The sequence below is a fragment of the Phyllostomus discolor genome, chromosome 10, assembly GCF_004126475.2.
Source record: "Phyllostomus discolor isolate MPI-MPIP mPhyDis1 chromosome 10, mPhyDis1.pri.v3, whole genome shotgun sequence".
NCBI lineage: Eukaryota > Metazoa > Chordata > Mammalia > Chiroptera > Phyllostomidae > Phyllostomus > Phyllostomus discolor.
In genome coordinates this window covers 85,002,262-85,022,606 of record NC_040912.2, presented here as the reverse complement: position 1 = coordinate 85,022,606, position 20,345 = coordinate 85,002,262, and the positions used below count along the sequence as shown (strand labels likewise).

Sequence of the window (20,345 nt, the reverse complement as noted above, 5' to 3'; positions counted from 1 at the left end):
CGTTTCTCAAGGTCGGTTGGGGTTCCCAGTCTTTCTCTTTCAGGGGACATTACTACCGAGGAGGCGGGAGGGGACCCTGAGGACTCTGCTTCCCCATGTCTTCAAGTTCTTCTCCATCACCCATTCTACAAAGGCACTTACCTGTGACCTGCACTCACTTTTAAGACATTTTATTGTTTATTTCCATTGCTTCCGGCATGCTTCCTTTAAAAAAATGCTACTGCTTGTATTTGTGTCCCTGCTGCGGACTAATTCCAGGCGGGACTTCTAGTACGATTGATGGCTGGCACAGCAGGAGTCTTTCGAGGGGGGTCCCCGGCCGTGGGGCCATCGCTGTCCTGATCATACACACGTCCGCTTGCCTGCTCTTTACAGGGACCACAGGGCTGTGGCAACACCCCCTCACTCAGGGATGCGAGCTCTCCCCGGGGTGTCCCGCCACCCACGGACATTCCTCCTCCGCCTGCCCCGCCTCGACGCCCCTTCCTAAGTCTGGGGAACTGCCTGCTCTGTGAGCTTGGTGGGGGCAGAGCTCACCACCCAGCAGAGAAGCTGAAGACTCTGGTCCCGTTTCCCATCGCCCCTGGGGGGGGGGGCGCCACCTGGGACTCGGAAAGCGGAGGGGACCTGGGTGGGGTTCATCCCGGTGAAGGCGGCCGAGTAGCCAACACACGGTCTCCAGGCCGATCGCAGTGTCCGGGGCCCAACGCTGTCCAGACTGGACTGAGCTGTGAGACCAACCCCTGGGGGGTGGTCGTTTCTCCTCACCTGTGCTGCGGGCTTCCAGAACCATGTGTCGTCAGGACATCACTTTTCCTTGGAGCCGCCAGCCCCTCTTCCTTAAAACAACAGATGCTGGCTGACACACACCGCCCTGCCCTTCGAAAAGCACGTGCATCCACCACCCTCCCTTCCTCCCTCGATGCCCCACCCAGCCCTGAGCCAGAAGCTTTTCAAAGGGGTGTGGGTGGCCTTGGCCAGGTGGCTCGGTTGGGTGGAGCTTCATCCCGTACACCAAAAGGCTATGGATTCGATCCCCAATCAGGGCACATACCTGGGTTGAGGTTTGATCCCTGGTCAGGGTGTCAACAGGGGTAACTGATCAATATTTCTTTCTCACATCAATGTTTCTCTCTCTTTCCTCCTTCCTCTCTAAAACTAATAAACATATGCTCAGGTGAGGATGGATAGATGGATGGATAGATAGATAGATAGATAGATGGATAGGTGGCACGTGGGTGGGAAGGAACTGTGTGATTCTAAGTTAGGGCCAGAGAGGGCAAAGGTGTGAGAGAGATTTCTCTCCTTGTTGATAGCGAGGAAACAGGTTGAGGAGTTAGAATGTAGCCAGTAATCCCAGCATCTCCTAAAGTCTCTAAAAAAAGGGGATCGCTGTCAGCAACAGGAGAAACACAGTGGTCCCTCCCTTCTTTCTCTTCTGAATGCCTCCCCATCATCTCCTCGCCCAGCTGTGAAAGCATGTACCGTTGGCTTACACGTGCTTGAGATGGTTACTACCTATGCCCTTCAAGATTCGAGTTTTCGGCCTGCTATCTACGTAAGAGTGGTTCTATTTTTTCTATACAAAACCTGAGAGGAAAACACCATCCTCTCTCAGCTATAGCGGGGCCTCCCCCGCTTCCCCAAGCAGACACCACCGCTTAAAACACACAACATGATCTTCTTTATTTAATTGTTTAATCAGTTTACATTCCACAACTGACAGGTTATTTATTTTTATTTTTTTTCCATGAACAAGTCATTTAATTAATTACCAGACACTTTTTTTTTCTTCGATCGATGGAAATACAATATTTCTGCCAATTTGAAAAGAAAATTGCACGATGCAGTCAGTGTCAGTGAAGTCCCCAGATGCTCTCTGCTTCCTCAGTCCTCGCAAAGTCCCAGGAACCTGGCAATTTCCCTTTTCATCCCCCCTCCCACTTCCCCGTGAAATTCACCTCTCGGAATAGCACAATAGTTTCAAGATCTGGTTTGGATCACCTTTCCTGTAATTAATTAATTATGAGAAGGAACAGACAGTACAGTAGATCTGATAAGATGTAGCATTCTTGTTAAGATTAAACAACACATTTATTCACATCGTATCAGAACACATTAACATAATATTTAATCTTATTGTAGCACCAATAACCACAGGAATTGCTACCTCCCAGGGCAGAGGCGTGTTGGAATCCTGCAGTACACGCCGCTCTTTGTCTGACCAATCAGAAAGCACTATGCAAATCAAAGGTAAATAAATTCATATCGACTGAGCAATAATCTGGTGGACCATAAACACGCCAGGTGTCGGAGAGTTTTGTCGGCTATGGTCCCTGTCTAATGACCGCATATAAAACATACCAAATCGGCTCATTTTCTCGCACTCAGTAACAAGGCTCAGAATGTTATACTGTATTTCAAATGTGTCGAACCTTGTCATATTGGCTCTTTGAAAGGCTTTGAGAATGAGGGGTCGCTTGCTTGCATTTTATTCTGTTCTCTGCACTAGAATCTTGCAATTTGTCTTTTCTCTTCCCGAACAAAAGAGGTTTCTCTAAATGGAAGGAAGGTCCCAGGCAGGGAAGAGATAGGCAATGGTGGGCCGAGTACCAGGGCAAAGGACAGAACTTGTCACTGCCACCTCTCAGGAGACCCAGTCTGCCCGTGGCCGCTGCTCCTCCCCCCAGAGTATCCCCCTCTAGCATTTGACTTTAAGACACAGATTTAAGGAAACTGAGCGCTGAGCAAATAGCTCCAAATATTGGTGAGATGTTATTAGCAGGTGACTGGAACAGATGACAGAAGGTGGTGACAATCTTTTTATTCTTGACGAGGAAAAACCTGTCTGCCCCGCCCCCCCAGGCCACACACCCATCACTTGTAAGACAACTGGGCCTGGATAAGGGATAAGCTCATGCTCCTGTAGCAGGAGAAAGTGGCCTGCTTTGGCCTCTAGCATCTCCACAGGTCACTGGGGCTATGCCCAGGGCCAGTGCTGATACCCCTCTGGGGCGGTTGTGACACGTACTTGATAAGCATTGGTCTTCTCTAGCTCAGCGAGTAGAGCAAGACACGGCAGCAGCCTGCACACGGCTCCTGTCCCTTCTCCTCTGGGCTAACCCTCACCTCCAGCCTCTGTTGGATGGCAGAGCTGAGGGACTCCCAGGTGAGAAGGGTCCCCTTCTGTCTTGCGACAGAGTCCCAACCTTCGCTGTCCTATACAAGAGCCAGTAGCCACATGGGGTTCTTGAGCCCTGGAAATGTGGCTGATCCAAATTGAGATGTTTTCTAAGAATAAAATGTGCATTGGATTTTGAAGGCTTTCTTCAAAGAAAAAAAAAAAAAGAACATACCCTACTTCGGTAATTTTTTATATTGATTCCCTGTTAAAATAACAATAGCTTTTGACATGTTGGGTTGAAATCTGTGTTAAAATGGATTTCACCTGTTTCTCTGGACTTCGAAAAATGGGGCTCCTATTTTTATCTCTACCTTGAATGATATTTAAAAGTGCATTTGTGGCTCTTGTGATATCTCTGTTGGACAGCACTGGTTCAAACTGCCTTCCTTGCTCCGAAGGGTGTGGCTGGGTGGACTGAGCGCCAGCCTGCGAACCGAGAGGTCACCGGCTCCATTCCCCGTCAGGGCACATGGCTGGGTTGCAGGTCAGGTCCCCAGTGAGGGGCACTCGAGAGGTATCTCTTGCACATTGCTGTTTCTCACCCTTTCTCTCTCCCTTCCTTCCCGTCTCTCTAAAATAAATAAAAACGATCTTTAAATTGCTTCCCTTGCCCCAGAGACGATCCAGGCGGACCATCAGAGAAGAGGCAGGGTTGGAAAGAAGGTGCCACGGAAGGGGAGGGGTCAGGTCCCTGGCCTGGGCCAGTGTGAACGCCCCTCCCAGGGCAGCTGGTCTTCCAGGCCCAGGGGGAGGCAGCTCTTTAGGTTCTAAGATCACCACTCGGCTCCTCTTTCCCACTTCCTCTTATTTCAGGGTGCCCTGCCTTTTGGAGCTCCTTCTCTGGTGCCACACTGAGGATGCGCCACCAGCTGGGTCTGTGCGGGGAGCTATAGGTCACAGAGCGCTTCACGTGCATCACGCCCTGTGACGACAGTGCTTCTCCTGCCCCGGCTCAGCCCAGCCCCATCAGCAGCAACAATGGAGTGAGATCGTCAAAGAGGGGCTGGGGGAAGGCATCTGAGGATGACAGGTAGATCGGAGGTTTTGGACTCCGTGAGCTCGAGGCTGCTTTCTGAGGATGGGAAGCGGGGCGAGAACAGCAGGGAGGGACTCTCCGGATGCACCTCCGGGACGTGAGCACGCCCCAGCGTGGGCTCCCAGCCTCTCTAGAAATAGCAGCAGAATGGCCAAGGAGCCCCCCTGCCCCCGTTTGGCTGGGAGGACACGGAGGCATGGTGAGGTAACACAGCATCCCCGAGGCCACGAGCAGCCAGTGACAGAGCTGCCCGTGCGACCCCAGGGTGGGGTCACCTTTCAGACTCTGATGACTTGCTTTCACTTTTTGGAAAAGGATATTGTACTTGAAAGGCAACAGAAAGCTCCAAGTACACACTAGTGACTGTCAGAGGAACAACCGGACAACCGTCCTATGCCCATGGCTTCCGTCCTTCCAGGTCCCCCCCAGTCGGGCCTGGGGGCAATCCTCCGAAAACTGAGGGCCACATCCGTGCATTCCTGTAGTCCAAGTCCCTCCCCCTGGCGTTCGGTCTCCACTTCTATTTGTACATTTTTACAGAGAGTCTGGAACAGCAACACGGTCACACCAGGGGCGAGAACGGAGGATGAGTCCGTGGAAACGCTCTCCGGGAAAGGCATCGTCACACTCACACAGACACCTGACACGTCCGGCTGGAAAGGGCCTGCAGGTGCCCGGGAAGGGAAGGGAGAGGCTGACCCAGAGGGGGAGATGGGAGGCAGGAGAGGACAGAGGGACAGAGGGACAGAGAACTCCCCAAGGAGCGACAGCCTGTCCCCGGAAATGCAAGAGGAGGGGTGCGATCGCTGAGGTTAGCGTGCATCAAAGGGCGGCCGGGTGTGAGCTTCCACTGCGCAGCCTCCAAACTCACCCCCAGGTTTCTAGTCCTCCACAGTGAGCAAGCACCCCTTCAAGGGGGTCGCTCCCCTGGTCCTTACAGAAGCTCTCACTGTAACACCAAAACCCACTCGCCTGCAGAGCGGAAAGCGTGCAGGCCCTGCTGATGGATCCTTCCCTTGCGTAGACCCTAGGGGTCAGTCTTCCCCAGCAGGGTCACACCCAGAACCTGTCCCCATGAATACTCCATCGGAAGGAATTCCTAAAAGAACCCACACTCTTCTGATGACGCCATCAGCTGCACCTACCAAGGAAAGGTCCCAGTTCCTTGAAACGTGTTCCCATCTTAAACCGAACGGGCCATGGACATGTTTCAGAATCTGATCTTCTCCCGCCACTTGGGCCTGTACGTAATGTTAGGAGGACGGTAAAGAAAACACTAAGGCACTGACCACGTGCCTTGGTTTATACAGTCAACTGTTCTCGCTAGTGTATGTGATCTGTCCCGTAGGGTTGACTCCTTCCATCACCTGCGGGAATGAGCAAGAGGCAGTAAGGGCGCCCTTCGCAAAACTGGCTTTGGACAAGAGGAATGAAGCCTGGGACTGAGTCAGTCAGGGAGCCAGCTTTGTGGAGGGACCTGAATGACGGGATAAAATCCCTAGACCAGCAGCCAGGATGACCGGCCGATCCCTCCGGGCCAGCCTCTCCGCTGTCCGTGGGGACGTGGCTGCGGCAGGGTAATCTGAACGGTGCATAATTTATGTGGCACTTTGTGCTTGCAAATCACTTTGCCATCTCCTTGTCACCCTTCAGATACCATGAGGTAAAGTGTTAGCACTCTCCTCACTGCGTGGATGAGGAAGTTCAAGTACGGAGAAGACGCAGTGCCCAGAGCTGCACAGCGTGGTGGTGCCGAGCGAAAGGAGGTTTACGGGGACTGGGTTGTACAAGGGTCGCCAGATTACTGAGCTACTGCAGCTTCAGAGCTCTTGCACCTTCAATTAGATTGAGATGGCGTGCAGACAAAAAAAAAAGGAAAGGAAAGGAAAGGAAAGGAAAGAAAAGGAAAGGAAAGGAGGAAGGAAGGAAGGAAGGAAGGAGGGAAGGAAGGAAGGAAGGAAGGAAGGGAAAGAAAGAAAGAAAAGAAAAGAAAAGAAAAGAAAAGAAAAGAAAAGAAAAGAAATCCCAAAGTAGAAAATTTTTAGCTCTGTTCCAAGACTGCCGCTACATTGGGCACTGAGCGTTTTCAAAGGCCTCTTTGCTCTGAGGGCAGAGCCCAGGGCTCTTGCTGCCAAGAACGCAGACAAGGTCAACTCCACACAGAGAGGTCACTGTGGTTCCGCGACCTGGGCCGCCCTCCTAGCCCCAACTTCCAAACCAGAGACCACAACTGACCAGGAAATGCTGGGGCCAGGACCCTGGGATGCCTCAGAGTGATGGAAGGATGAACGATCTTAGTCATTTTTGTATTTTATTTTTCCAATTCTCTAAAATGAGCCTATATTATTTTGAAAAAAAAAAAAATCAAGTAGCCAATAGCAGCGTAGTCTAAGAACTCACGATAAAGTCGAAGAAGCATTTTTGCACCAGGGCAGCACCCGCAGGAAGGGGGCAAGCACAGCCCTCCACGCTGGCCCCTCGGAAGAGACACCGGAATCTCTCGTGTCCGTCAGCTCAGGGGGGCTTGTGTCAATACCTGTCCCCTGACTAATTAATTCATTATATACCAGCTGGAAGACAGGCCAGAAGCCAGCCTGGCTGGCGTGCACCAAATGTTTTTACCTGTGATGAAATCACCTCTGGAGATGACGTGTGTTTCCCTGGAAAGGGCCGCACGCGCCCACCAGGACGGGTGGGCTCTGGGGCAGAGGGAGCACGGACAGAGCAGAGCTGGCTTCACCCCAGTTCTAAGGACCGGGCGGACACCCCACAGAAACGCTACCGAAGATGGCCAGAGGGCATTTCTTCCCATTCCTTCTCCCCAGGTACCCGAGAGCCAGTGAATGAGTGCTTTCACGACCAGCCAGATGAAGACAGAGCCAGCTCTAGCTGTCTCTGGGTGATGTGCTCCATCTCATTACTCTGGCCCTGACTCTTCGGAGACCAAAGCCACGTGTCTTCTCGCTAACTCTGCACAAACACGGGTGACGACTGTGGGTACACGGTAAGGTGCAGGGCCCAGTCTCTCTCGGGGTCTCGGGACACCTTCTTCCCTTGTCCCCAGCAAGAGCACACACCAGCACGGCACCGGGCCCGAGGCGCTGTTACGGACGTGCAGTCTGGGATGGGTGGAGTTGTCAAGCCTTCGTGACTTCCTGGTCCCTGAAGCTGAAAGGCTGGGGGTTGCAGAAGGGTTGCAGCTGGAACAGGCACATTTTAAAAACTATTTTGATGCCCAGGAGCCACAGGCCTGCTTATAAAACCTATGGCCACACCAAACAAGGAAGGGGCTGCCTCTCAAACAAGGAGTGCACCAGCCTCTAGAGACAAATCCCGTAACGATTTCAACTGACTGACGCTGACACAGAAGGAAAGTGGAAGTGAGGGGAGAGGCAGGAAGGGAAGAGAAGAAACCCTAATTCCCCAAATGGGGAGAGAGAGAAACGGGGCCTCTTTCCAGGCAGATGCCCTACTCGCCCGAATCCTCAATCTCACAGACAAGGAAGGAAACAAAAGCTCAAGGGGCCCCTAGGCACGGAGCTCAAAACACACACGCAAGGTCACAGACCTTGCATGTACACCTGCAAGGAATGTGAACTTGACCTGGCCTCAGTGAGGTGAAGTTGCTGACCCTAAATCCCTCCGAGGGTTGGGTTCTACTCTGATGTCAAGTTAGCAGACCCTGACTTAGAGAATCTTCTGGTCAAGGTTCCCCCCTTCTTCCTTCTCTTATTCCTCGGCCACCTCACACCATGAAGCTTTAACAGTTGCTCAGACCAGGAAGCTCTGATCTGACCTCCAGCTCCCAGGCTGGAGGATCAAGGTCACCCGGGGAGATGCCCATTGGTCAGGACTTGCTATCTATAAGGGCTTCCATCCTGGTCACGCCGCTGGGCACTTTCTGGGCCCCAAGCAGGACCGGACCCCACAGAGTGTGTGTGTGTGTGTGTGTGTGTGTGTGTGCTCGAGCGCGCCTGTGTGGACCTGTCTGGCCCCATCGCCAGAAAGAGGCGGCTCAGAGCGTCTACCCTGCAGATGGTGACTGGGCCCCTGATGGTTTACTTCTCTCCCAGGAGTCCTCCTGACACTTCAGGGAGGGTTCAAAGGGACGCAGTAAGCTGCGTCAATGGCCTGTCACACAGATTAGCACTTGGAGAGCATGGACGACCCGTCTAGGGCGAGCGTGGCACAGAAACAAGAGGGTGTAAATAAGGAGAGGTCTGCCAGGGAGGATCCTCACACACGCAGTCACTGAACTCTAAAGGGCTGACAGCAAATGGCCACATTTAGGATTCCTTCCCCACTTTCCTGCAACTGCAAAACAGCTGGAATGCGGGCCGGGCCACCCACCAGCACTCTGCCCCTGCAGGACCCTCCGGGACCCCCGCCTCTCTCTGCTCAGCGGAACCCATTCAGGACACTGGGAAGGAAGAGGAGGCCTCTCAATCTGAGATACTTCTCACTTCTCCTCAAGCCCAAGTACGCCGCCTTCCCCTTCAGAGGGAAATCTAACTTTTTAAAAAAACAATTCCCCGTACAATTGAAAACTGGATGTTCCTGAAAATGACTTCCCTTCCTATAGACTAGAGCCTCTGCATTATAAAGAATCCTTAGAAGCTAAGTTGGAAGCTAGCGGCATTTCCTGCCCGTACCCCTCCCCCTCAGCACCCCGCACGCCTGTACCCAGGGCACGCACTCACACGCGAGACCTTCTGCAGAAGCTGACAAGCGCCGCTGGCCGGGAAGCCTTGAAGAGGACACCCAACACCTGCACCCAGGTACGTATGGGCGAACACACGCAAACTGCACCAGAGGGGTCCGCACACACAGAGACCCTCACTCAGGCCCACCGTGCACACCGGGTGTCCTGTCCGACGGGAGTCGCGCGCAGTCAGAAGGGCAGAGGAGGACACAGGCAGGACGCGCGGCCTGGCGGAGGGAGCGGCAGAGGCCCAGCGATTAGTGGGTGAGAAGAGGAGGCGGGCCCTGCAGGCGGAGCTAGGGCACACAGGGCGCCGGTGGGAGGGGAGGCTGCTGAGCGGTTGGTTGGCAAAGTTTCCAAAGCGCATTCATTTTTCTGAAGCAGCTGAATTCTCGGCTCTAGAGCTCGGGGACTCTCTCCTGCCTCTGCGGGGCTGCTCGGCCCCAGCAGGGTCACCGAGGTGGCCCTCCGCTGCCCCTGCCCCTGCAGCCTCCACGCCTCGCTGGCTGCCCTTGCAGCTCCATCGCCCGCAGTGTGCCGGTGTGCGCGAAGGAGCCGCAGGCTCAGGGCTGCACCGGCACGGCCTCTGTCTGGGGGCTGCCACAGGGACGGCTCTTTTGGGGTTCCTGGCCTTGACTATCGAGAGGGAAGGAGGAGGAGGAGGAGGAGGAGGAGGGGAAACATCGAGAGTTCTCCATTAATTTACATCATATCATACAAACGTGGGCCCAGGGGACATGGAGGTGCGCCCTCTGCACGTGACCCATTTTCTTTCCTCTGCACGGACGTCGCCTCTAGGGAAGGGGTGGATGTCCAGTGACGAAGGGCCCGCCTCCAGGATGGGGAGGAAAAGGTCTCGTTGGGGGCACAGACTCGTACGACCACAGCAGGGGCCACTTCTGTCCCCCTCCTGAACTGTGTCCCCGCTCTTCGTGCACGGCTCGTGGGCCCAGCTGTGTCGAGGACTTCCGCAAGGAGAGGGTGTAAAGCCCGTGCTGCCGCCCCCGCACTGTCCTGTGAAGAACCACGGGGTCCTCTGCCCAGCGGGTTTGTTCTCGGCTCTGCCCTCTGGGAATTTCAGCTGCACTAAAAATAACAGAAAAATGCAACACACACGGTAAAACCTACACTCAGGAAACATCCGCCACGCGCACACACGCTGGGGATCAGAAGCTGCAGAACTGGCACTCATGTGGGCCTGCCCCTCATTATTCCTCCTGGTCTCAGGGCCTCGCAGCTGGGCCCTGAAACCGCCCCGGTGGGGAGAGAGGCAGCGGGCATAATGCAGTGTTTCCATTTTAAAAGGTGAAAAGGGAAAAGGAAGCCACCCGGAACAGTTACACACACACACATCACAGCATCACTCCAAGGCTCCCGTCTGCGCAGGGAGTGCAGGTGGGGCGGGGTGGGGGGGGGAGGGCAGCCTCTTGTCTAACTGGGTGTAAGGCAGCTGGACGGTAAGACTGGGTTTTCTGAGCATCCGCCGAAGCGTCCTTTCATGGACGCGGACCTCGCCTCTCAGCAGGTTGTTCTCCCCCCTCTCCACCTCCTGAGCTTTGTCCAAAAGTTTGATGGCTACGAGGAAACTTCCTTCTCGCTTTGTTTTCCTCCTCCGCTTCTTGCGCAAGGCTGGGGCGCCAGGAAGGAAACCGGAAGGGGAGGAGCCCGAGGAGGGGAGGCTCCGCCCCCGACTCCGTTCGGTGAATGACAGCTCTGCTTCTCTGCCACGTGGTCAGTGCTGGGGTGACGGCCCAGGGGGTGGCCCTTCCGTCTTCCCCTCCTCGCGCTGCAGCCCGCTGGCACGGTCCCTTCCCAGCCCGCCGCCCCGCCCTCGTGCGTGACGGGGACCGGGAGGCTGTGGTGAGCGGGGCGTTCACCGCGTCTTCAGGGAACCGTGGAGCCAGAAGGTAAGAAGTGATGGAAGAGCCGCGTGGTGGGAACGCCGTCCCCATCTCGGGGACGAGGCGACAAAGACGAAGTCCGACAGGATGCGGGTGCCTGAGCCCACTCCACTCTCCTTGGCACTAGCATCGTCTGGATCGAGTTTTGTTTTATATATGTATATTATATATATATTTATATATATATATATATGGGGGGGGGGCCGTTTGTTTTTTAGCACACTGTCCCATTCTCGGGTCTGGATTTGGGGCAGTTGGTCCTCGGGACAGGTTGGACAGAAGGGGCCAAGGTACAGAAGAACCCCGAGATGAGCGTGAGGCCCAGGCCCCCCCACGCACAGAACATGGACCATCCGTAGCCATGGCTGATGTCGTCGGGGAGTCCATACAGGTAGCGAGGGTAGCGTGACAGCTCGAAGTTGATCCCGGCCACACAGGTGCACAGTGATATGATGCAGAAGGTTCCTGAAGGGCAGGGGGAGAGACGGGGCGGGCGGGGGGAGACAGAAAAGGGAGGGGAGAGGAGAGGGAGAGACAAAGAAAGAGTGAGGGTTATCGCAGTTTCAGAGTTCCTGAGTCAGAAGGAAAGGGCGGGTAGGAGGAACCGGCTCACGCGTTCAACACCTGGGCACAGTCAGCGAGAGGAGAAGGCGTGAAAGGACCAAGGCTCCCTTGCTCTCCAGTGACTGCCCGACTCCGACAAACTCGGGAGGCCCCTCCTTTGGGAGAAGACCCAGTAAACACCCCGACAGAGTTTCACGCAGCGTGGAGGGAGGCAGAGAGCCCTCGGTTCGTTTCCCTAAAGCACTTAAGAATCCACTGTCTGTCTTTGGAGACACAGAACGCATCCCCTTGGCTACTTCTTCAAAGAGAAAAATAGCTTTCTTCTTCTCTTTCTGCGGATAATGTCTTACTACACACTGTTGGGGTTTCCTTCGACCCATCTCTGCCCACAGGTTGTCGACATCCGGGAAACCCTGTCCCGTTTCCTGCGGGACGGTCCCCCAGTGCTCGGACCCTACGAGAGACACTTTCACAGAGCAGCAGCGGGATCGACGCCCTCTGGGCGCCCCTACACCCCACCTCTCCCCACGAGGGTTCGCAGCCCGGTGTGCGGACGTTGGCTCTTCCAACCTCGTCTCGCGAGGCATTCCGCGGGCTCCCTTCCCGTTAGGGCCTCCTCTGTGCAAACACACCACCCCCACGGACCAATGAGAAGCCTGCGGTGAAAGACCAGGTGTTACAAAGCGCTGCAGGGGTACGCACCCATTTTTAACCGGTAGGGCTATGTGGTGTGCCTAAAATGAGTTCAGGAGCTTTTCTTAGTATTTTCTGTGCCTTGTGTCCCTCCGGTGGCCACTGACGGAGGCCGTGGCCTGAAGGAGTGTGCGCAGTGTGGGAAGGCTGGGTTGGGATGACGGGAGGCAGAGGGAGGAGGGTATTTTTCAGGGGTCAGGAACAAGAGAGGTGTGCTCTGTTTACATTTATTGAAGACCTCTTGCCTCCAGCCCTCAGGCCCATCAACCTGGGATAATTTAAAGGGCCACAGTGACACCCATCGGACCTAACATTGTCTAGTGTTGCATGCTAGGAACTGTGCTAAGTGCTTCTCATGTACTGGCCCTTTCATCCTCAAAGCAAACCTTTGAAGGAGGTTATGTTATTATTGCCACTTTACTGATTGAGGCACTTGAGGCCCCGAGAGCTTAAACCACTAGCCCGACATCACATGGCTGGAAACTGGGAGAGCCAGGCTGGGAACTCAGGCAGGCCAGTTCCGGAGTTGACAGTCTTATCTTCTGTGCTATTCAGGACGGGGCTCACGCAAGGTGGGACCCGCCATGGGTCCCTTCCGTTGCACCCCTGGGTTCCACATGAATTCTGTGTTGCTCGGTCGAGGGTAGGGTCGTCTGGGGTCCCAGGGGCACGTCGAGGCTGACTGGTGGGCCCCCACCTCTGCAGTTTCGGGTTCAGAGGGTCTGGGTGTGGCTGGGGAATCAGGATTTTAACAAGTTCCTGGGTGATGCAGATGCCGCTGGTCCAACAGCCTCACTTGGGAACCAATGGGTCAGGAAGAAGGTTTTATTGGACAAAGATGAAACTTAATGGCCCAAGGTTCCAATCACAGAGGAAGAAACACAAATGGGCAATAAATGTGGAAAAAGGCTCAATTTCACCAACAACCAGAGAACTAAAGTGAAAAGCATCGTCATAGACCATCATCTATCAAGTCAGCAAAGTGTTTTTAAAAATCTAAATCTATATTTTTGCTTTGCTTTGTTCCTGAGTGACCAGCCCCGAAGCGGGTAAAGGAGCAGTGACACGGCCCCTCGCACGGACTCTGGGGAAGTCTTTGTGGAGACACGCAGTCCTCTGACACAGTGACAGCGTGCCAGGTTAAGAAAGCGGCCCTGCCTGGAAACAGAGACGCAGATCGGAGCACGTTCAGGTGCCGAGGCTGTGTCGGAGGCGTGGCTGTCGGAGCAGGGCTCAGGGCGAGCCCCGGACGTTGGGGCAAACACTGCTCTCTGGGCTCTGAGGTTGGAGCTCTCCGGGCAGGGCCCGCAGGGGTTGGGGGACTTTGGTGTCTCCGATCTGCATCACCAAAGACCACTGAGTTCCGGGCGGGTGGAGAGGACGGTGCAGAGGTCAGTCAGGACACTGCAGTCATCAGGGAGTAGGGAGGAGGGGCTGCCAGGTGGGGGACAGGGCGGGGTGAATGACTGTTGAGTGAATGGTTGCTTGGAGAGGCCACTGAAAGCGAGGCATTGGGGGTGACCTGGGCAGAGGGCCTGCATGAATGTGGGTATGCATACATACATGTGTGGTGTGTGCACATGCATGTGTGTGCATTGGTGCTCAGGTGTGTATGGACATGTGTGTGTGTGCGCTTGTGTACAGGCAAGTGTGTAGGGACAGCTGCGGTGTGCAAACACATAGGGCACCATCATTACTCAGGAGAACAGTGGTCCCAGACTTGGGGGAGTTACTAAGTACCCCAGCGCCCTCCTGCTGGGCACTGGGCTTCAGACAGAATTCCACAGATGGTGCCCAGGCCAGAGTAGGACTCACCCCAACTTTCTGAATCACAATTTCTTGGGGGGGGGGGGGTTGGGAGGGGTGCAGGGGAGAGGGCAGGAGTCTTCCTTTTAAAAGTTCCTTGATGATTCCTGCTGACCGGCCAGGTGAGGCCCCAGTGCTGGGGCTGAGGCCCTGCGGATAGCCCTGACACACAGATCCAGGAGGGGGAGAAGCAGAGGGGGGCAGAGGGAGGAGCAGCCTGTGGACCAGAACAGGGAGAGAGAGAGAGAGAGACTGCCCGGGAGTGTGAGAGCTAACATAGCTTCCTTTTGACATTAGCTTCAAATCATCCAATTTCCAACAAACCGGGGCTGGCCTGCTCGGGCCTCAAGAATGCTTTCATTCCTTTGGAAACCTCGGCGCGCAATGAGTGACATTATTTACTAAAGTTCAGACGCAGGACGGGAAGCGTGTGTGCATGCATTCGCTGAGTCAGATCTGGGAAGTGAAGGCCCCTGGGCCGTGGATCTGGGGTCCGATGGAAGGTTCTGCGCTGGAGAGGAGGGCTGAGTCATCCCTTTACAAATCAAAGCTCTGGATGGGAGCCAGGGCACCCAGGGACTTTCTATGAACTGGGTGCTCAGAGGGGGGTTTAAAAAACGGCTTCTCAGGGGCAGGTGCACGCTATTCCTGAGTAAGCCCAGGGACCTGTCCTGGGAAGGGAGGTCGACCTCAAGCCCGTTTCGACCCTCCCGAGTGGCCTGCAGCTGACACAGCGGGATGGGCACCCTGCAACAGTGCAGTCTGCCAGCGGGTGCACAGGACGCACAGGATGTCAGGGCGAATCAGGAGGGAAGAGAGGGTGGGTCCTCTGTGGGCCTGCCCGCCCCCTGGAAACAGCCCCACATCCTGACAGCTTGCATCTGGTCATTATATTAATGCAGTTAATTGAGGGATCTTCCTGCCTCCGCTTCCTGTCAGTCCTGAGAACTTTAAAAGCTTTTAGAATTTCTTTGGTTTGTTAGCTTTGTCCCGCCCCCCCCCCCCCCCCCCAGTTTCCACAGATGGGGAGCAAGCACTGAGGGCTGTCCCTTTACAGTGGCCCTTGAGACGGGCCATCTATGCAACTTGTAAGGGGCTATGAAACTCCCGGGACCACGAGGAAGCCCTGGGACAGGCCAGGCTCGTCTCCACATCTGCTGCTGTTTCCTGTCGTGAGCAAGGATTTCTGTTTTCCTCTACGCCTGCACTTGCAAATTCCACCCTGGAAAGGTGCGCTAATGATTGGGCGTGGATATGTGTAGGCTCACGGCGGAAGCCTCAGGAATTGGACTGCCTGAATGATGTGTTGTGATCGTTACTTAGCAGCACATTCTGACAACTGAAGTAACAGCGCGCTTCGACAAACAGTGGGGCAGGCAGGGGGTACAGCAGGTGAGGACCCGCTGGGTCTGACACTAGCTAAACCCGGACCCACCCCAGGGCCTTTGTCCTTGCTGTCCCCTTGCCTGGAACGGCCTCCATCTAGCTGCTTTGAGGCCACAATTCAACTGCCACCCCCGCAGACAGACCCTGTCCAGCTCCCTCTGCAGCAGTACCTCCCAGCACTTTCCAAACTGGGCTGCCAGGCCTCTCCCCTCTCTCTGGCCGGGGTGGCCCCGCTCTGATCTGTTTCCATGTGAACTTTTATCTGAAGAGAAGAGTCCAGTGACATCAGCGTTTCTGAGAAGCACAGGCTCAGTCCATGCACAAGAGGACCTCAAGGTGTGTCCTTGTGGAGACAGTGCTTTGGCAGCCAGGTCCGAGGGCCCTCATTCGTTACGAGTCCACGCCTTTCTGCAAAAAGGGCTGGATCGGCCTCAATGCTGCTTCCCACCGGTTCCGGAAGGGGCCTCGGACCCCTCCTCAGCCTGGCCCTCCGGGCAGCCAGCCAGGCCCCACCGAGCGGTCGGTGCCCTCCAGACCCGACTCCTGTCCCTGTTTGCAAACTCCATCCGTGAGTGCGCAGGCGTGGCCGACGGGCAGGACGAACTGTGTCAACAAAAGTGGTTCCTTCCAAGTGCTCAAACACAGCCCCGGCTTCCCAGGATGACCATCCCCACCCCCCCCGGACGCTGGGTCCACGGTGTCACCATGTGACCTACGGCCCACCCTGGCCGCTCCTGCTGCGGGTGCACCCGTCTGGAGGAGGAAGGGCGGGGCGATGTCCCAGGGTTGCCGCCCACCCGCTGTCCCCGCCCCCACCCCCACCGCGCCAGACACAGCTGAGGCTCCGGCGGGGCTGAGCACGAGGAAACAGTGCGCACGCCCAGGCTGCTGCCGCCGCCGTGTTCCCGCGCCACATGCAGCTTCCTTCCGCCCCGTCCACCTCCCTCGCACTGCTGCCATTTCTCATTAATGGTCCCCTGGCTGCCAAGTATTAGATTCAAGTTTCCCCCCCTCGTTTTAGCTTCTGGGCTATTCGACAGCTTCCTCCTGCCTGGCTGTCTCTGCCCTCGGTTTCCCAGCTGTCCCCGGTCCCGGGCTGCTCCCGCCTCTCTAGGTGTGCCCCTGTCTCCGGTGGGGGTCCCTCAACCTCCTTTTGTCTCTACTCACTGGACAGTCCCCCCCACACACACCCTCGTTCTGGAACCTCCACCCTCTCCTCTGACTCGAACGACCACCAGGACACGACAGAGTCATGGGCTGTGTGACATCATGTCTTCTGTGACCGTGTGTCCCCAACCCCAGGCACACGGCATGTTCACGGCATTCGCCGGCCACACGCAGCTGTCCAGCGCTTCCCCATAAGCTCCGATTCCCTTGACCCCCTGACCCCTTTCATTCTTTCAAAGTCTTGCTTCCCTTGCAGGGGCTCAACCACCCCAGCCTGCCTGGGAGTGGGTGGGGGAGGCAGGTGTGTCCCTGGCCTGTGGGACTTTTGCTCCTAAAACTGGAAAGTCCCATGTGGGGTGGGACACTGAGGTTGCCCCCCTCCTCACGAATTCCCTCCCAGTTCCGCTCTCTGCTCTGGGGCCCATCGGCGATACCCTGATGGTGACATATTTCACCCTCTGCTTGCAAGTGAGAGAAACCGTAAGGATGCCTTGACCTGGGTCTGGTTTCTGTGCTTCCTGGGCCCCTGGAAGGTAGTGCTACTGTTAAGAAACGCCAGGCTGGGCCCTGGCCGGGAGGCCCAGTTGGCTGGAGCCTCATCCTGTCCAGAACAAGGTGGTGGGTTCAGTCCCCAGTCAGTGCGTACGGGAGGCAAATGATGGGTGGTTCTCTGTTTCTCTCTCCTTCTAAAATCAGTAACAAAAAATATCCTTGGATGAGGATGGGAGGGCGGGGGAGGAATGCCAGGCTGGAATGGCATTGCTTTGGGGCAGCTAACTCTTCTGTAACCCTGAAATGTCTCCAGGGAACACTCAATCAGCCACCCACGGAGGGCTCTCTCCCAGCACCACCAAGATCGGTCTAAGCGGATATTGAGGGTTCTCGTGCTAACCCCCCATTCGGCTCACTTCTGAGCACCGAGTGCAGGTGTGTAAGACAGACAAGACAGCCCCCCCGCGTGGCTGCTGCTGCCTCAGTCCCCACAGGAAGGGGCGGGGGGAGGGCCTGTCTCCACGCCCTGCAGGGACTCAGAGCAGCCAAGGCAGGACTGTGGCACCCAGGGGCCCTGTGGGGAAACAGCGTCAGAACTGAGGCCTCCGGCTCAGTGGCAGAAATGCTCTTACTAATTCAAGAAGCCATCACCTAGGCAACCGAGGCCCTCGCGAAGGTTCTCGCAGGGATCCAGGGCAGACTGTGTACGCAGGCGTCTGCCCCAACGGCTACTCCTTATGTGACCGCGTTGTGCCCACGTCTTTGCCGGAGTATCGTTTCCGCAGCTCTCCAGGGCGGGAAATCCATCTGCGTGACATTTTCTGCTCTTGGGAAGGAGGAACAGCGTGTGCGTAGCCCTGGCCCTTGCTGCCGCGCGGCCAGAGGGCCCTGTTCTGACCCGAGCCCAACAGGTTGCCGCAAAGCTGTCGCTGCAGAGGCAGCCGCCCACGTCCTCCCCGAAGACTCTCCCCGCACAGCTCCTCTCCCATCCTCGAGACCGGAAACCGGCAAGTCAGCAAACAGAGGAGGGATGCCTCCTCCTCCAGCAGCGGCGTCTGCATCCTCGGAAGCTGATGGAGACTAAACCCTTCTTTTGCTTAGATTAAATGCCTTGGTAGCATTTAGCTCCCGAGAGCACTTTAAAGCTTTGCTCGGACCTGCACGGAATATAAATGACTGTTGAATTGTACACCATTGCATCAGCAGCAGCAGCAGCAGCCCACGGGCAGGTCACGTGGGGCTCTACCAAGGTGCTTTGGGGGTTCACTGGGACCACGAAGGGGGTGGAGACAGCCTCAGGAGAGCACGCAGCAAGGGATGGGGCCCTGAGTGAGCACAGAATCACCCGTCAGTCCGCAAATGCTGCACAGGCTGCCGGCGGAGACGCTGCGTGGGTGTCGCCACACCCCTGGGGAGAGCGGCACGAGTGTTTCAGAGGCTGCACCTACAGGCTGCGAGGCCGTCCGACGTCTGGATGGGATTACGTCCCATAGTAATGCGACCTCCGGACTCAAGCACCGGAAGGGCCTGGCCCACTCACGGAGTTCGGTGTTGCTTCTAAAGGGAAAGCTTCCGATTCCTATCACAGAACTTGGCCCCTGGTTTTCACGGATGGACAGGGCAGCCACAAACGTGGCAACACAGGCGTCATGGGCCGAATTGCGTCCTTGAAAAATTCACACTGAAGCCCTAACCCCTAGCGCCAGAGCGCGTGACTGTTTGGAGACAGGGCCGTGGAAGAGGTAATCAAGTTAAAATGAGGCCATTATGGTCGCCCCCTAATCCAATTTGACTGCGGTCCTTACAAGAAGAAGAGATGAGGACACACACACAGAGACACCAGACAGCCACGTGCGCAGAAGGAAGACCGCGGGAGGAGGCAGCAAGGGGGCGCCTGCCTGCAAGCCGCCGAGGGAGGCCTCAGAGGCAACAACCCCGCCGTCCAGCCTCCAGCGCTGGGAGCAAGTAAATCTCTGTTTAAGCCGCTCGGTCTGTGGTGTTTTGTTTTGGCATTGCAATTATTCTCTTAAAGATAACGTTTCCATAGGAGATCAAATGAGACCGCCTTTGGACTTCACGGCCGGCAGCCCCGTGGCTGCCATGGGCACAGGAACGGAGCCATTGAAGCGATAGCTGCTGGGCCTCTTGGGCCTTTTCCTTCCTCCAGTCCCGTCGCCGATGCGTCTGTGCTTACTCCCGTTTAACGCCAATCCGTCCCTGTATTCTCGTAGGTGCATATTTAGATTTGGTCACGAGAGCCATGGCTTTGGAGGCCTCCGCACTGAAGACAGAGCCTTTGCAAACACGTGAAAACCTCAGAGGGCCGAGTGATGAAAGGGGGTGGGGAGGGGGGCGTTCAAAGGGCTGCGTCAGCGTGGGGGTTGACTAAGGTCGAAGCGCCCTTGTCCAGTGTCTTTGGCTGGAGTCTGTCTGGCATTGCCATCCTCTCCTGCTCTGCAGAGACCCTGGAAGCTATTCCAGAAGGTGTGTCTGCCACGGGCCAGCCCGCGTCCCCAGTCTCCCAAGAAGGCTTCCCTGGTGTGCCCAGCACAGGATAATCCCCGCTTTTTCTGAATCCCTAAAACCTTCATCGTCTGCTACAGGCTACCTGACAAGTAATGAAAGGGACAACCGTTCATTTCAGCTTGCTCAGCTAGACCGTAGCTTTCCCCAGCGCCGGTAGGGTGGCGGGGATTCTTTTTGCGTTATACCCAGCCCCGAGCGTTAAAATCCAGACCGCCAGGAGGAACGGACTTCTAGGCTGTGGAGCTTCGAGGTGAAAATAGGGACTTTGACACCTCGAGGGGGATGAGGTAGACAAGCCCCGCCTCCCCGTCCTCACTCCTCCTGAACCGTTTTGTGCCTGCGGAGGCGGCATCGTCAGCAGTGGGGGTGAGTGTGCCCGCGGCGCACCCACACACGGACGCACCTCCCTGGGTTTTGGCGGGTCCCGTGGATTTCGGGAAGCGTTTTAATTTTTATAGAGGTTCGAATTCCGCACATAATACCCTCTCGGCAGGCTTATTTTGAGGAGCTATGATAATAAACGTGAAAAGGCTCTGGGAAGTTAAAACTGCCTTCTCTCTGTGAGGTATAATATTAGAAATTGCCAGCTCTAAGTGAAGGTGACGATGGATGTTCTGGAGGACAAGGAAAAAAAAAAACACGGCTGCTACCTCCGTCACCGACACCCACCCGCCCCTTCTCCCCGGCCCCGGGCCCAGGTGCAGGCTGTGCCAGGAAGCGACTGCCCTCACCAAAGACAGCGCTTGTTCAGGGTTCTTCATTCCTCGCCCTTTGCGGGGGCCAGAACCAGGGAAATCGGGAAATCTCAGAACACGCTGCTGAGGCAGACCCTCCTCGGTAACACATCTTGTCTTGGGTCTCAGAGAGGTGACCTCGTCCAGGGGTGGT

General features: G+C 55.9%; 1 protein-coding gene across 1 annotated transcript in view; it reads right to left on the bottom strand.

The window, feature by feature from the left end:
• Window positions 1-8,176: 8,176 nt before the first annotated feature.
• Window positions 8,177-20,345, bottom strand: part of TMEM178B (transmembrane protein 178B) — a 316,897-nt gene continuing 304,728 nt past the window's right edge. The window contains exon 4 of the mRNA XM_028526047.2: window positions 8,177-11,288. Within this exon, the coding sequence (XP_028381848.1) occupies window positions 11,038-11,288 (251 nt within the window). The 3' untranslated portion in view covers window positions 8,177-11,037. The remainder of the gene's footprint in view (window positions 11,289-20,345) is intronic.